The sequence below is a fragment of the Halichoeres trimaculatus genome, unplaced genomic scaffold (genome assembly GCF_033239565.1).
Source record: "Halichoeres trimaculatus isolate MK-OKI-2021-1 unplaced genomic scaffold, fHalTri1.1 fHalTri1_scaffold_14, whole genome shotgun sequence".
Taxonomy (NCBI): Eukaryota; Metazoa; Chordata; class Actinopteri; order Labriformes; family Labridae; genus Halichoeres; species Halichoeres trimaculatus.
In genome coordinates, this window is record NW_027437192.1 from 4,803,013 (window position 1) to 4,820,980 (window position 17,968).

General features: G+C 38.4%; 2 protein-coding genes across 2 annotated transcripts; both read left to right on the plus strand.

Moving 5' to 3' along the window:
* The first annotated feature begins 1,825 nt into the window (after nt 1–1,825).
* LOC141803296 (major histocompatibility complex class I-related gene protein-like) lies at nt 1,826–7,071 on the plus strand. The gene is made up of 7 exons (XM_074687257.1): nt 1,826–1,859; nt 2,059–2,325; nt 5,302–5,580; nt 5,735–6,037; nt 6,625–6,726; nt 6,921–6,938; nt 7,034–7,071. The coding sequence occupies exons 1-7, from the start codon at nt 1,826–1,828 to the stop codon at nt 7,069–7,071; spliced, it is 1,041 nt and encodes a 346-aa protein (XP_074543358.1).
* A 1,923-nt stretch (nt 7,072–8,994) lies between these two features.
* Nucleotides 8,995–15,318, plus strand: LOC141802712 (major histocompatibility complex class I-related protein 1-like). The gene is made up of 7 exons (XM_074686351.1): nt 8,995–9,119; nt 9,571–9,837; nt 12,125–12,403; nt 12,505–12,801; nt 14,140–14,247; nt 14,433–14,450; nt 14,546–15,318. Exons 1-7 carry the CDS (start codon nt 9,071–9,073, stop codon nt 14,584–14,586), a joined length of 1,059 nt encoding a protein of 352 aa, XP_074542452.1. The 5' UTR covers nt 8,995–9,070; the 3' UTR covers nt 14,587–15,318.
* Nucleotides 15,319–17,968: the final 2,650 nt, after the last annotated feature.

Below are 17,968 nucleotides of genomic sequence, written 5' to 3' on the forward strand. Positions count from 1 at the left end.
AAAGGAATGATCAGCAGTTTGAAGAAATATCGCGAGAATAACTTTGACTAAACACTTCAGGCAGTTTGGAAGAGAAGCATCCTGGAGGAGAGCAGGATATTGGTCTGTCTTTGTCAGCAAAAAAAAGGAGAACAATTGGGTGTTGATTGTTTAACTGTTAGAAGGAGGAACCGAGGCTTCTAATTTTTATAGCAGTACATAAGGAAAAAAGAAAGTTCTCAAAAATTTTGAACAAAAGAAATGTAATGCTTATTAGATGTAACATATACAAACAATAATGTTTTTTTTTGTTTGTTTTTGTTATTATAAAAGTATAAGTATATTAATATTGTCATGGCCCATTTAATAATTCTACACAGAAAGCTAAAGCAGCAGGCCAAGCCCCCCTTAGTTAAGACAGAGGATATAATTCATTTGAGGTAAAACCAAGTATGTGTTTGGAACAGTCAGGGGCGTATTTAGTGGTTTGGGGGCTCAAGGCAAACCTAGTCAATGGGGCCCTTCATGTCCTTGTAACTCATCTTCCTCAGAGCTAGACTGGCCTTCCCTGGGTCCACTGTCTCTTTCTGAGAATCAAGGCATGAGACAGTGCTAATCTTGTACATGGTAACTTAACGCAACTAAATGCATTTCCTCGAGTTCTGTACTTTAGTTTGATTTTGAAAAAAGTTAATACATAATTTAGTCCACTTTGTCCTGGATTTGAAATCTTTTACGGTTAATTGACAGCTTATTTGTTCCACAGTGAGGAATTTACAGAGTAACAGTAACAGTAACAAACAAGAAAGTATGAAGTGAAAAACATTTCAATAGGTGAATATTGAAAAAAAATAATTTACTTAAGAAAAAATGTGTAAATATCAAGCACAACATAAAACTGGGAAAAAAAATCTACTGAAAGAGGTGATATTTAAAGTTACCATACTTTTTGGTACTATTATTTTAAAGTTAATGTATTTTTATTTGACCACCTGTCCAGTGAGTTATGAATCCAAAAAAGAGATTTTGTACAAAAATGTTTGTCACCAACTCAAAAAGTTTGATTTTGAGAAAATTATCCTGTTTCCTGGGCTAGATAAAGTCCTTAAAATCCTAAAAGTCTTATATGTTTATCTCAGATCTCAGAGCAACATTGTTTTTATTTCCGACTTGGTTGAAAATAAGAAAAAAAAAATGGGGGAAAAAAGTGTTTTTTACCACTTTCTTCCTGAATCAAATTTTCAGATGTGTTGTAACATGGAATTGCCCATTGAATAAGAAGGGAGGGGGAGTACCCAAAACCATCATGAAAAATTAAGTCTTTTGATGTATTTTGAAGCATGTGAAGTAAGATTTAGAAAAAAGAAATGTTTTCAATTGAAGAGAACTTCATAAATCCGTTTTTACGAGATGCTTTGGGGGCCCCTGGGAATCTTGGGGCCCCAGGCAACTGCCTGTGTTTGCCTAATTGTAGGTACGCCCCTGGGATCAGTCTATCATGAGGATATTTTATGGAGTAAAAGCAGATACAAACGAAAAAGGTGTATAAATTTTCATCAGTGAAAAGCAATTAGAAAACAAATCTAATCCACTGTGTACCAAATAAATTGCACTTTTAATACAAGTCCTGCCTCTGATGAGGCAAATAGCCAATCAAAGTTCAGGATTTTGGGACAGTGTCTCATTGGTGGAGAGAATATAGCATTTGGCAGGATTTTGTTTTGTTCAGTATTTGCATTTTGAGTTGTGGACACACCTCAGAGAAGAAAGGAACAATCAAATAACAGTTTTTACATTACACTTCATACCAGTTTTTACTATTCAGAACAGTATGGTGATTGTATTCATGTTGCTCTTGTTCTGTCATGCTGTAGTAGCAGGTAAGATCACAATGATTTTTATCCAACACTTCCTGTTAATCTTGTTTGTCGTTTTGCTTTTTTGAGCTGTCACTTTTAGACAAACCAGCTCTATAATCATAATGATTTTCCTGATGATCCTGGATAAATAAATCAGTGTTATGTGTTTCTCAGCAAATTTCTCCTGTTTCAACTGAATGCATCTCTTTTTTTCTCACAGTGAAACACACTATGACATTACTCATAACTGAGTCGTCAGGACTTCGAGACTTCCCAGAGTTTGTTTCAACAACAATGATTGATAAAATACAGCTTGGATACTATGATAGTAACACCGAGGAAGCAAAACCCACGCACGACTTGGCAAAATTGTTCATTGAGAACAATCCAGGAGAACTGGAGTTGTATACTCTAAACTGCTTAGCTTCTTCACATGTCTTCAAAGTCAAAATTGGCAAACTAAAGAAAGTCTTTAAGCAAAGTGAAGGTAAAGTATGTTTATGTTCTTATTCAGCTTTTTGAGCTTATATTTGGATCTGTGTAGTGAGCTCAGTAACAACTTTAGCTGCATTGTTTGTCGACATACAGTACAGTTACTGTTACCTACATTCATACTGATTTGACTTGTGACATCAGTATATGTTTTGTTGTTGATTTGTTTAGTTTAGTTTTGTTTTGTAAAATTGAATATATTTTTCTCTGTTAAATTCCAAGTAACTGCATTGACATAAAAACACAATATCAGACTACAGTCATTTGATCTGAGAAAAATGCTATAAAAGAATGAAAGTGCATCTCAAAAAATGGAAGTGAAGTTGTTCGTGCTCGTCTGTGTCAAATCAACATTGAGCTCACTCACTTTTTTGAGTGATATTGAACAACACTGCTGTCAACGGGCCTCCATAACTGAGGACTCCTCCCCTTTCTGCTAGCTCTGCTGCTCAGATCTGGTCATACAGGCTGAAGGATTGTTTGTTGAAATGGAGTTCCTCCTCAGAGGAAAATTTACGGTCAACATGGGGATCATAGTGTCTGTAATATCATCTTTCCATAGAGTTTCTTTTTTTTTCTTTTGTCAGTTTTCTTAGAAGGGAACCTAACACACATATATATATATATATATATATATATATATATATATATATATATATATATATATATATATATATATGTGTGTGTGTGTGTGTGTGTGTGTGTGTGTGTGTTTGTGTATATATATATATATATATATATATATGTGTGTGTGTGTGTGTGTGTGTGTTTGTGTATATATATATATATATATATATATATATATATATATATATATATATATATATATATATATATATATATATATATAGTGACACAAACAGAGGGGAGAGAGCAGGAAGCAGGAAACAGTCACTGTTTTGAGTTTGTGTCAGCTGACATTATCAAGGTTCATTGAACACTTTGTGCAGCCAGTTTTGCTGAAACATTTAGGAATTAATCAGAAACAGATCAGCTCAATGTGGACATATATGCTTGAGAAGTTGTTTGACTTTTACCCTGGGGAAAGGTGAATCCCGTCCTTCACTGTAACTTGCTCTATTCCATTAGCTGAACCCTCAGTTTAGCACAAATCCATTATTGATGAGCAGAGCAACATAACATAGGCTACAACGAGGCACCAGGTGGCAAGCAGGGGTGTTGTTTTAAAGGTCCCATATTAGGCAAAATCACGTATTAAGTCTTTTAGTGAGATTTGTGGGTCTTTGTCTTTCCTCCCAGCCCACAGAATGTGATATTTAATGACAAAACCTGTACTTAGTAGTGCTTGTGAATGTAAAATCCTGACCTAAAACGGGATGTTTGGAATTTGGGGATTTGCCGACGTCAGCAATTCCCTTTTTGACCAATCAGGAGCAAGTCTGACCTTATTGGTCCACCGGAGAAAAAAAAACACCCAAATCCCCTCCCCCTCCCTCCTCGGGGCTCGGAAGTCATGGGCTGTGTCCGAAATGGCATACTAACATACTACATACTACATGGTCGTTGTGTATATACTGTATACTACATACTATAAGTATGATTAGAGTGCCAACCGTTTACACCGTAGTATACTACTCGGTTTCCCATGATGCATTTCAAAACCTCCGACGACAAAAATTGGAAGCACACATAAGTCTATGGAAGCACACCAGGCTATCAAATATCTCAGTTGATTCGCCATATTTGAAAGTTTTAAGAACATTTTAGGCGAGAAAGTCATCACGTAGAAAACCAAAATGTGGTCATTTGGGCCACAAAACGCACGGATACAAATTTAATTTCGACATTTCGGACATTCTGTTAAGAGCGCCAATATGCTATCGAAGAAACTTCCGGTCCGCTCCAAAACAAGAGCCCAATTTACAAAAGGGTTAAAGAACTTAAAGGAGATAAACAGGTGCTTTTATTTTGAAAACAGGAAGTTCGCTAGTGGATGATTTTTAGCTAACACCGGTCTCAAAACGAATTCATCTCTCTTCAAAAAATTAAAAAATGTTTACTGCTCGCAGACACCGAAGACGATCCATCCGTCGCCTCAGGCACTTTATTTCTTTGTACTTACGTTTATGTTTCCCTGTAGAGCTAAGTCCATTTTAGTTGCTTCTCATCTTGTCATCTCATTCTGTATTTACGTTTATAAATACGGGGCTCGCAATGCATTATGGGGCGTGTCAGTACGACTAGTATGCCCACCTCCCATACTTAAAAATTTTACCTATACAGTATACATCCGGGTATTTCTCGCGCACACAATCTTTTCATACTATTTAATGTGAACGCACTACATACTATTTTTGACGTCACACTTAGTATGAGTAGTACGTTAGTATGCCATTTCGGACACAGCCATGGTTACATGGTACAGCTCTCAGTGACGCGGAAGCGCGGGGTGGTATCAGTGGTGGCTCATTTACATATGAAGGCCACGCCCACTAAATCGGAGCGTTCTGAACAGAGGGGCTATGAGAGCCTGGAATCAATGCTGCTGTGCTTGATTTATTGGCTTTTTGGACCAAAACAAGTTACTACCATTTCATGAAGGCATCAATGATCCATATTAAACTTCAGAAAAGGAGCACAATATAGGACCTTTAAAATTTTTAGATCCATGTTCCCTGACCAGGGCACTGGGGATTATGGGAGCCCACAGTCACAGTAACATTTACTTTTGCTTATTTGTATTACAGATATGGTATCCACAGGCTACAGCTTCAACATTTTAATCGCAATCGCACAATTTTGCCAAATCATGCAGCTGCAGGTGTTGCTGGCAGTTGCTGAATGTAACTAATGAAATAACTTGTAATCTTACTTAGCTACTATTAAAATTGAGTAATTAGTTAAGTAACTAAGTTACTTTTTAAAGGAGTTATCAGTAATGTGATTACTTTTTCAAGGTTACTGTGGCAACACTGCCTGTCCATGTTTAGCTTCCCTCTCTGTCTCTCAGGTGTCCACATCCTTCAGCGCTCCTATGGCTGTGGGTGGGACGACGAGTCTGAAGAGACTGATGGCTTTGACCGATACGGTTATGATGGAGAGGACTTAGTAACACTGGACCTGAAGACAATGACATGGACTGTTCCAAAGCTCCATATGACCCCCAGTGCACTTGGATGGAAAACTGATAAAGCTGAAATAAGTCAAAGGATGTATTACACCAATTCCATCTGCTTAGGTCTCCTAAAACAGTGTCTGAATCTTGTGAGGTTCTATTTGCAAAGAACAGGTACAATTACATGAGCACATGAACTGTATGGATACATTTTGGTCTGTCGTACAAAATCTTGAAGGGAAATCTTAACGTGAAAATTAAGCAGAATATATATATATATATATATATATAATTTGGGGCTCTGTGATTTTTCTCTACCTCCTTCCAGACCTCCCCTCAGTGTCTCTCCTCCAGAAGTCTCCCTCCTCTCCAGTCTCCTGCTTTGCCACAGGTTTCTTTCCAGACAGAGCCGTGATATTCTGGAGGAAAGATGGAGAGGAGCTTTTTGAGGACGTGGACCATGGAGACCTCCTCCCAAACCATGATGGATCCTTCCAGATGAGTGTGGACCTTAACATTTCTTTGGTAAAAACTGAGGACTGGAGGAGGTATGAATGTGTGTTTCAGCTCTCTGGTGTGAAGGAGGATATCGTCACCAAACTGGAGAAAACAGCGATCAGAAGCAACCACGGTAAGAGTGGGAGCAGAATTTGTCACGATAGAGAAAATACTGACAGAGGACACATGTAGACTTGTTAAAACATTAAATGATCATCTGATCAGTGAGGATGATAGTTAACAAATCACAGTCCAACAAACCAACCTTCAGCCTGTATGACCAGATCTGAGCAACAGAGCAGCAGACAGAGGAGAAGTCCTCAGTTATGGAGGCCGACGACAGCCGTGTTGTTCAAGTTCACTCATGTTCATGTTTCTGTTTCTTTTTTATTTCTTTTTTGATAAAACTTAAATCAAAGTCCAGGTAATGAACCACGTCACTCTCCTTTCTGTTTTAGCTGCAGCTTCACTTCAAAGACCTGACTATTCTGCTACAGAAACACACTTTCATGAAGTGCCAAGCAGCACTGTGCAAAAACAGAAATACCAAAAACAAGAACGAGAAATTGTTTCACATATCTACAGGCTAATTTTGAATTATCAAATACTAAGTCAGAGCTGGATTCTGGGATTACTTTTAAAGAAGTAGAGAGCAGACATCTGAAGTGTTTGACTGAACAAGTACAGACAAAGTTATGAGGTTATTTTCTTTAGTTCCAGGGTCTGAATTTCCTGCTGGTCGTGTCACTGGAGTTATTGTAGGACTGCTGCTCCTGTCAGTCTGCATCGCTGGACTCTTTATCTGGAGAAAAAACAACAATGGTGAGACATTTTTTCTTTATCTCTTGATTTAGGGATCAATACTTCTTATATCTTGTTTTTTTTTGTTTTTGTTTTGGTACCATATCTCTTTTGGTATTTTAGTCCAGACTATGAAAGTGAAGTCTGCATTGATGCCACTTTTTTATCTCCTGTTGTTTAATTTCTAACTTTTGTGTTTCTCACTTTAATTTTAGGGTTCCAGCTTGCTCACAGTAAGTCATATCCTGCTCACCTCAGAGATCAAACTTCCTGTTTAATCCTCACTATTTAATGGAGATGTCTCTTTATTTACTGTTTGTCCTCATAGGAGACCAAGGAGCATTAGAAGTGGACGCTGAGCTCTAATGAGTGAGGAACTACAGGAAGTGATTTTCTCCAAATGGAAAGAGCTGAGAATAACTGTCGATATAAATTCTTTGGTGTATGGAGTGAGCACATTTGATCTATGTTATGAATAATTAATCACTGTTTCATTTCACATGTTTGCATAATATTACTTAATGTATTACATCATATTTATATATGATGATCATCATATATTTTTCCTACTTTTTCTCCTGTGTTTGTCTGGAGATCCTTCATGTAACGATGGCTGCATTGTTTACATGTGAAATCAGCTGTTAGCAGCCTGTAGCATGGCAATGTTAACTGGTGCAAGGCCAGATGTTTCCCACAAGGTGAGGAGAAGGAGGTGAGGACAACGTGCTGGTTCTAAGGTGTGAGCTAAGAAGTGATGAAATCGACCTGTCCTTCCATCCATTGTTATTGGGAACGTAAGATCTATCTCCAATAAGATGGACAAGCTAGCTATGCTTACCCAGGAACAGAGGGGATACCAGAAGGCAGAGTAGCATCATGCTATTCTATTCTATTCTATTCTATTCTATTCTATTCTATTCTATATCTTTTCTTCTGGGGTAATTTATTGTTTCAGATATTGTGTTGATTCATAATATCAGGTATTATGTAGTGTTTCCTGTTGAATCATCTCATATCAGAGATCACATCAGGTACTGTATTGGGTATCACATCACATCACATATCCTCTTGTATTCTGGTTGTTTTGAATGTAACTTCCAAATTTACATTCTGTCAAATCATGTTTTGTATTAAATTGGACGGCCCACAATTCATAGGCCAACATCCAATCACTGGTCTGCTGTCTGGTCTGTTATAAAAACCAACATCAAACCCAACCCGCATTCCAGCATGAATAAATATAGCTTATTGAGTAAACACTGAAGTAGTCAGTGATCACAGCGATGGCTGTGCGCTGTGCTGCGACCAAACGTAGTGGAGCAATGAATCAGAGCATCTGTAATAGCTTGATTTCATGTGAGTCTGACTTTATTGTTACAGAGTCCAAGTTTCTAATTATTAAAACTCATATTATATTGTTTTATATAATTTATGTTTTTATTATTTTTATATAATTCATGTTAACATTATTTTTATATAACTTGTGTTTATATTTTTATATTTAGTTTATATTATTTTCTTGTGTTTAAGGCAGCCAATAGTGCAGTATCAGCATTGACTGAGCAGTGAGCACTATGTTGAACTGGAAAATAAACAGTATTACAAAATATTTACTATGACCTTTTTGAATCCTGCACCTGGTTAATAAGGTATGAAAGACTAAAACCAAACTAAAACTAAGCCTTGTTGCAAAAATTAAAACTAAATAAAAACTAGAATGCCCGCTCCAAAACTTATTATAACTAAACTATAATGGGAAAAAAATGTCAAAGGTAACTAAAACTAAACTATAATGACAACGACAAAACTATTTCAACCTTGGTAGTAATCGTCATGTTTGCCCTGGAGCAGTGTGAGAAGAGCAATATTTCAGTTCCACTTTTGGATGACACGACTTCACCACCAATCAAATCCCCACTGGTTCCCAGCCCCCACCTTTGGAGCCATGCCATCAAACATGGACGTGGTCTTAGCAACATCAGCAGTGATTCCTGAAGAGGTGAACTGAGGCCAAACAACGGTGGGCATCATATTGGAAAGATCAAAAGTGTAAAAATAACAACTAATATGCTTCTTAAGAAAATACAGTGCATAAAACATACAAAAGCTAGAAATTAAGCTTCCTGCAGCCTGAGGCAACACAGACCACACAGGAGATTTTATCACAAGTCCCGCCTCTGATGAGGCAAATAAGTAACCGTAGGTGAGGATTGTGGGATGGTCCTTTATTCGAGCAGGATGTTGTACAATTTACCCTTTGTTGAGAGTTTTCCATTTTGAGTAATAGACACACCTCATGGATCGCAGGAAATATTTAATTATCCATGTGTAAGACTTCAGCTCTGGGCTTAGTTTCCAGAACAGAATGAAGATTTTGTTTGTGTTGCCCTTGTTGTTTCATGCTGGATCAACCGGTAAGTCATATTTTCATTCTCCCTGTTACTTCCTGATACTAGAGTTGGTTTTGTTCCTTTATCACCATCACTTTTAGGCCAACTAGTACTCCACAAAGCCACACTGTTATACTTGTGTTGGAGTTTAACAATTTTAAAAGATAGCGGAGTTATCTAAGACTGAGACCTGGTTATACCTGCCAGTGACACTTTAATGAATTAAAACAAGGACAATCAAAAAAAGCAAGATGAATGTGTTATTGAATACAACAAAGTACAAAAAAGTGAAACAGAAATGTTGTCAAAACAGAAACATAAACACTAGCTTAATGAGTTCATGAGTGCTTGATGTTACAACAAAAGTTCAGGGACTGAAATTGCTCTGTTAATGTTAAAAAGTTTAAGCATAAGGAGTTGGTCAGAGACAGTTTTATTAAATTGTATTCTTTGAAATGTATCTGTTTTCTCACAGTGAGATACACTTTAAAATTTCTTATTGCTGGGACGTCAGGACTCCACGACTTTCCAGAGTTTATGGGCGTTGTGATGATTAATGAAGTACAGTTTGGATACTGTGACAGCAACACCAAGACAGCAAAACCCTCACAGGACTGGTCGAGACAATTCGTAAAGGATCATCCAGATCAGCTGCTGTTGTATACTCAAGAATGTTTATCTTGGCCTCGGTCCTTCAGAGGTCACATTCACCACCTGAAGGAAGTCTTAAACCAAAGTGAAGGTTGGAATTTAATTTCTCAGGGCTCTGCTGTGTTTACTGTCATCCTTGTTATGGTTTAGTTTTTTGTTTTGTGTTTGTGTATTCCAGGGTTTTGGGTTGTCTTTTTTATCTGTGTTTGTGTAGATCTTAAGTTTCTTTGTGTTTATTCTTTGTGTTTCTTATCTGGTGTTTCTTTGTTTCCTGTGTAAATCTTAATTATTCCCTTAGTGTGTTCCTTGTGTTGTATAGTCAATGTGTTGTTTCCCATGTTTGGTTTAGTTCTCCTTGTGTTTCGCTCTTGTCTGTTTACCCCGAAGTGTTTCACCTGTGTCTTGTTTCACACCTGTGTCTAGATAGGCAATGTCTACATGTGGACATGGTGGCCCCCTTGCTTCACCTCTCCTGTAGGATAGCCAGCAACACAGAGCCAACCCCATTATCAACAAGGCTCAAACCATCCCCTGTTTCCCACTTTGAGGACTTGCAGAGCACAGCTCTTTGCTCTGAGATCCTGCCCAGCCCCTGCTGTTACCACAGAGGACCTGCTGAGCACTGCTAGCCAATTTTTTCCGGCTACTACCGGAAACCGCTGATAAAAGGACACGTAACAGCTGTCAGGATGACAGCTTCTATAGAAGACGGCAGAGTACGTCGAAACATGTCAAAGTAACCATACCTTTTTGTCTTTAAAAAGAACACTAAGGCTGTATTCAGACCAGAAAAGTCCTTTGGTCCACTTGTTTGGTCCGGACCAAAAGCGGACTTTATTTTTTTTGTGTGGTGCGGTTCGTATTCAGATTGTACTTTTTGCAAGTGGACTATATTCTGTAAACACATCCAGGTGTGTGATGATCAGTGCTCTCATTGGACAGCACTGACAAAGGCTGCACACAGAATACAGACCTGGAAATGGAGGTAAACATGTGTGTTTGTGCTCTTATTAGAGCTGCTAAATCATTTTCAGTTTCAAGAGCAGCTCCTTCAAAGAAGGCTTAACAACACTGTTTACAATTTTGGAACAGCGAAGACGAATTCATGCAGCAAGGAGACGCTATGCTCTGCGTGTCCTAGCAACAGCGTGGCTAAACAGAAGACGGAGGATCAGGTACGAACCAAAAACGGTTAGGTTACGGTGGCTTTATAGGCCCAAAAGGCGCATGTATCCCGTAGTTAGTTCAGGATGGACCTTGGTTTGTATTCAGACCTGCACTAGAGAACCACAAACCGTACCAGAGTTCGTTTGGAAGCGGACCGAGACCACCTCAAAAAGTGGGTCTCGGTCCGGTTGTTTGGTCCACACCAGGGTTCGTTTGTGTCTATTCACACCTGCATGGAAAGTCCGCACCAGTGTGAGAAACGAACCCTGGTCCGTTTAAAGTGGACCAAACAGTCCAGGTCTGAATACGCCCTAAAACACAGCTAGCCAATGCTTGGCTACACAACACCAGTGACTCTCTGGGCCCCCAGGCCGATCCTTGTGCCTCACTCAACTGTGACCAGGCCGATACTGCTTCCTGCTCGCATCTCAGGCCGACATCAGCTCCTTGTTCGGCTCCCAGGCCGTCACCAGCTCTGCGCTCGGCCCGCAGGCTGAAACCAGCACCTTTTTAAATGTGGGGCCTGACCCCTGGGGGGCTCCCACAGCTGTTTCCCTCGAGTGGCCTACCAGCAGGCGGACTTTCAGAACTGTCTACCTCATGTGGCCTTCCACCTGACTGGCCCTCCTGATGAACATTCTACCACACAGGGCCCGGCTCCCAGCCGAAGTCCAGGACTGTCTCCTTTGTGTGGCCTGACATCCAATCAGGCCCCTGAGGTGAGTTTTTAGTGTTGCCCACCACTAACTGCCTGTTTCGGTTCTTTGAGGTCCCTCCTTCACCCCTTCACCTGTCGAGTCAGGTTTCCAGAGACTTTTTGTTATGGATGTTCAGGACCTCTGGAATTGGTCCCTTGAGATGGGGGTACTTTCATGGTTTGTTTTTTTTTTGGTTTGTGTTTGTGTATTTCAGGGTTTTGGGTTGTCTTTTCTCATTTTTGTTCACGTGTATCTTGGGTTCTTTTGTGTTTGTTCTTTGTGTTTCTTGTCTGGTGTTTCCGGTGTTAATCTTTCCTTAGTGTGTTCCTTGTGTTCATTGCTTCCTGTGATATGTTTAGTTCTCCTGGTGTTTCCCTCCTGTCTGATTGAATGTGTCTCACCTGTGTCTTGTTTCACACCTGTATTTGATTTCTCCCCTGTCTGTAAAGTCTCTGTGTGTCTTGATTTCTGTGTCAGTTCAGTGTCCTACCTTTCTGTCTGTCCCCCTCTCAGGTGTCCACATCCTTCAACACTTATTTGGCTGTGAGTGGGACGACGAGTCTGAAGAGACTGATGGCTTTGACCGATACGGTTACGATGGAGAGGACTTACTAACACTGGACATGAAGACAATGACATGGACTGTTCCAAAGCTCCATATGACCCCCAGTGCACTTGGATGGAAAACTGATGAAACTGTCGTAAAATGGAAAAAAAAATCGTCCATCTCCATGTGCTTGGTTTTTCTAGAAAAGTATGTTCAGTACGCAGGAAGCTTTCTCCAGAGAACAGGTACAATAACAGGAGCAGATGGACTAATGCATCGTCTTAACATTCAGATATAAAAATATTTAATCATGGCACTGTGTATTTCTTTCCCCACCTCCTTCCAGACCTCCCCACGGTGTCTCTCCTCCAGAAGTCTCCCTCCTCTCCAGTCTCCTGCTTTGCTACAGGTTTCTTTCCAGACAGAGCTGTGATGTTCTGGAGGAAAGATGGAGAGGAGCTTTTTAAGAACCAGAGAGACCTCCTCCCAAACCATGATGGATCCTTCCAGATGAGTGTTGATCTAAACATTTCTTTGGTAAAAACTGAGGACTGGAGGAGGTATGAATGTGTGTTTCAGCTCTCTGGTGTGAAGGAGGATATCGTCACCAAACTGGAGAAAACAGCGATCAGAAGCAACCACGGTAAGAGTGGGACCAGTATTTGTCACGATAGAGAAAATACTGACAGAAGACACATCTTGACTTCTTGACACCTTAAATTCTCCTCTGATTGGTGAGGATGACAGTAAACAAAGCAAAACTCTGGGGGAGTCCTCAGTCATGGAGGCCGTTGACATTAGTGTTGTTTAAGTTCACTCAATAAATGAACAAGCTCAGAGATCATTTCACACAAACCAACATAAACAAGCTCACGTTCATGTTTCTGTTTCAATTTTTAATTCTTTTTTAATCAAACTTAAATCAAAGTCCAGGTAATGAACCACGTCACTCTCCTTTTTGTTTTAGCTGCAGCTTCACTGCTAAGACCTGACTGTATTCTGCTACAGAAACACAGTTTCATGTTGTGCCAAGCAGCACTGTGTAAAAACAGACATACCAAAAACAATAACAAGAAATTCTTTCAGATATCCACAGGGTAATTTTGAAATTTCAAACACTAAGGGCGTATTTAGACCTGGACTGTTTGGTCCACCTTAAACGGACCAGGGTTCGTTTCTCACGCTGATGCGGACTTTCCATGCAGGTGTGAATAGACACAAACGAACCCTGATGCGGACCAAACAACCGGACCGAGACCCACTTTTTGAGGTGGTCTCGGTCCGCTTCCAAATGAACTCTGGTGCGGTTCGTGGTTCTCCGGTGCAGGTCTGAATACAAACCAAGGTCCATCCGAACTAACTACAGGATACATGCACCTTTTTGGCCTGTAAAGCCACCGTAACTTAACCGTCTTTGGTTCATACCTGATCCTCCGTCTTCTGTTTAGCCACGCTGTTGCTAGCATGTTGTGGGTCAGGACACGCAGAGCATAGCGTCTCCTTGCTGCGCGCATTCGTCTTCGCTGTTCCAAAATTTGAAACTAAGCGTTGTTAAGCTGCTTTGAAGGAGCTGCTCTTGAAACTGAAAATGATTTAGCAGCTCTAATAAGAGCACAAACACACGTTTCCCTCCATTTCCGGGTCTGTATTCTGTGTGCCTCCCTTTGTCAGTGCTGTCCAATGAGAGCACTGATCGTCACACACGTGGATGTGTTTACAGAATATAGTCCATTTGCAAAAAGTACAATCTGAATATGAACCGCACCAAACGAAAAAAATAAAGTCCGCTTTTGGTCCGGACCAAACAAATGGACCAAAGGACTTTTCTGGTCTGAATACAGCCTAAGTCACAGCTGGATTCTGAGCTTATTTTTTTACAGAAGTAGCGAGCAAACATCTGAAGTGTCTAATCGCCTAATACACATGAACGACAAAAGTATCATCATCAAGTACAGACATAGCAATGAGGTTATCTTTTTAGTTTCAGGGTCTGGATTTCCTACTGGTCGTGTCACTGGAGTTATTGTAGGACTGCTGCTCCTGTCAGTCTGCATCGCTGGACTCTTTATCTGGAGAAAAAACAACAATGGTGAGAGACTTCTTCTTAATCTCTTGATTAAGTTATCAAAAACTCTCATATGCTGCTTTTTTGTCTGCTACTGTATCTCTTTTGGTATTTAAGTCCAGACTTTAAAAGTGAAGTTTGTGTTGATGCCACTTTTTAATCTCCTGTTGTTTAATTTGTAACTTTGATTTTTCTCATTTGAATCTCAGGGTTCCAGCTTGTTCACAGTAAGTCATATCCTGCTCACCTCAAAGATTAAACTTCCTGTTTAATCCTCACTATGTAATGGAGATTTCTCTTTTTTTACTGTTTGTCCTCATAGGAGACCAAGGAGCATTAGAAGTGGACGCTGAGCTCCAATGAGTGAGGAACGACAAGAGAGTGATTTTCTTCAAACGTAAAGAACTGAGGAAAATTGTTTATATCAATACTTTGGTGTCAGACTTAACAAGGTTTACACAAGAGATATAAAGGAGAAAGGAGTCTGCAAACATAAATTTCAAAACCATACCGTCCGTGCCATGAACTGTTGATTAGCCGTTTCATTTCACATTTTTGTGTCATATTACTGTATCACATCATACCTTTTTATGGGGTTATTCATTATTTCAAATGTTGTGTTGATTTATAATATTTCTATTTGTATTATTATTTCAAGTTTTAGTAGTAGTATTGTTGTTGCTTTAATTTTGTTATTTTTCTATTATTATGTTAATTCGTTACAATAGCATAAGCGGGGCAAGCGGATGGCATGCCATAGCTTTTTTTTTTCTTTATCATGTTTTTGCCTATATTATGAATTGTATTTTATGAAAATATAGGGTTCTTAAAACAACCAAATGTATTAAAATAAGCAAGTGAGATGTAAAGCAAGTGAAGATTAACGCCACTTCCCCATAGCAAATCCGTTAGATTAATCGTTGGATAAATGAAACTGAACACCAATTTGTCATTCCTATTTAGCAAGACCCAACTCCTGCAGAAACTGTGTGATGTGTCTAGCTCTGCTGATAGAGATAAAACATTGTGAAATGTTTTTTCACTTTCTCTTTTTCACACCAAACTCCCACAACAATAGCTGCTAATAAAAGATACATTGGAAAGATGTTGGATTGGATGAGATGTTTTAAAGCTTTGTGAGCAATCCACAGATAATCAGTAAAATATGAGACAAACTAGTCCCCAAACTTTATAATAGGATAAGATAAGATAGAAATACTTTATTCATCCCCGAAGGGAAATTCATGAAGCGCAATATATATATTTAGAACAGTTATTTTTATATATATATATATATATATATATATATATATATATATATATATATATATATATATATATATATATATATATATATATATATATATATATATATATTATAACAATAGTAATAATAATAATTATTATTATTATAACAACAACAATAATAATAGTGATAATAAAAATAATAATAATAGAAATTATCATCATCATCATTATTATCACCATAATCATAATCAGAATTATAATAATAATAATAATAATAATAATAATAATAATAATCATCATAATTATAATAACTTTATCTATATAGCACATTTTTGAAACAAAAGTTTACAAAGTGCTTTTACAGGAACACAAACAACAACAAAGCACGGAAACACAAATCAAAACACACAGTTCTAGACACCATGCATGAAGACATCAGGAAGCAGAGTCAGGGACCTGGACAATACAAGAACCATACAACATAAAATGAGACTATGAGGAAAGAAATAAAAGCTAAAAACATAAAACTTAGTAAGAGAAAGAAAAGGCAATGGAAAGGGCAATAAAAGGCAGTTAAAAACAAAATCAGAACATCAAATATAAATGTATAAAATGTTAAAATAAATATGAACAGAATAATGAAAGAATAATTATAATCAAGCAAAGATATGAGCAAAAGATGAAACAATTTAAGGCCTAAAGGGTATAAGTGAAAAAAATAAAAGTGAAATAAGCATGAATCATAAGTTAGGTGAAGTCAGGATTAGAAGAAGGTGTTTACAATAATTTAAAAATAAGATAGACTAGATAAAGAAAAACATATAAATGAATAGGGTTGGCTTAAAAGGGTAAGAACAATAAGATAGAGAAAAGCTAATAAAAACAAAAAAGAAAAAAAAAGAAAACAGAGCTGAGAGCTTTAAAAGTGATCAATATCATCTTTAAATCAATTCTAAAACTGACAGGAAGCCAGTGGGAGGGCTAAAACTGGGGTGATGTGAAGCCGTCTATTAAACCCAGTTAAAAGCCGAGCTGCTGCATTCTGTACCAGTTGGAGACAGGAAAGGTGTTTCTTGCCTAAACCGGGGAGGAGAGAGTTACAACAGTACAGTCCTGAGAATATGAATGCATGAATTATTTTTTTCAAGATGTGGAGGGGTGAGTATTTGTTTGGTTTTTGAAATGGAGCGCAGATGGAAGAAACAGGACGGGGTGATTTTATTGATGTGGGTGAGATGACTCCTAGATCTGTGTGTCGTCTGCGTAGCAGTGAAAGGAGACCTGGTGACACTGAATTAATCGGCCAAGGGGCTTATGATAGAGTGTGAATTTTTGCCTTTGATTTATGTGCTTTTGCAGGACAGGGAGAATTGCTACAAGTGGCAGAATTTACCAGAAAGCTATGCACTTATTTATGTTTAATATTTTACAGAAGTTTTGAACAGGGCTGTTTTGCTTTTTATAAAAGGTTTACTTCATGGGCTATCTTCAATTTTGAAGATTTCTCCTACTGTTTTTTTAATCCTTGACCCCTTCTGCCAGTCTCCTGTTTTTGTCTCCGTCCTGAGCAAAAATAGTTGAGAAGGAACAGACCATTGCCATAAAATGTTATGTGCCGTTCAGGAAAGTTTATTTAAACAGTAGGAAGAACGGGGCAATGTAAGACACCCCCTGTATCCTGGCAACAGATCATATTTGTGGTCATCTGACCATTATGTTTTTAAGCCCCTCCCATTTCCCCATGGTCATGAAGGAGAGGACCTCATGGTGCAGTGTTAAGCATGTTTTTTTAAAGAAATGGGAGTTTTATTGCATTTAAAATTACATTTTCTCACTGTGAATTTCATCGACTGTTGTGCCAAAGCAAATTGATTTGGATTTTTCAAAAACTGTGGCAGTGGGGTTTAAATGAGACAGTGATCAGATAATTCTTTAGGTTAACTAAGGCCAACTGATGTTACCACTTTTTTTGAAACAATCATATTTTCACTGAATACGTTCTGATTACTTTCATTGCTGGGAAACATCCTGAATTAATGTGAAATGTGTAAATTTTACTGATACATCATTTCAGCTCGCTTAGAGAGGAGCAAATGTAAAAACTGTCTCACATTACCCCGTTCTCCCCTACATTTTAGCAACAATGCAGTCATAGCTACTCCTAACACTAGGTTAAGTATACTCTAAATATTTAAAACATTTATATTTTCAAAAAAGAGCTTGTGGGTGTCCTCCACCCAGACGTCTCTCTTCCAGAAGTCTCCCTCCTCTCCTGCCACACCTCATCAGAGGTGGGACTTGTAATAAATTCATCTATGTGGGATTATGTTGATGCAGGCTGCTGGACACGTTTTCTATACCAATGAAGTGTAGACTGATCTTTAAGAAGCATTTTAGTTAGTTTATACTTTGACTTCAGACACACACCTCAGAGCACAGGAAATATTTAATTATCCATGTGAAAGACTTTAGCTCTGGGCTTAGTTTTCAGAAGAGA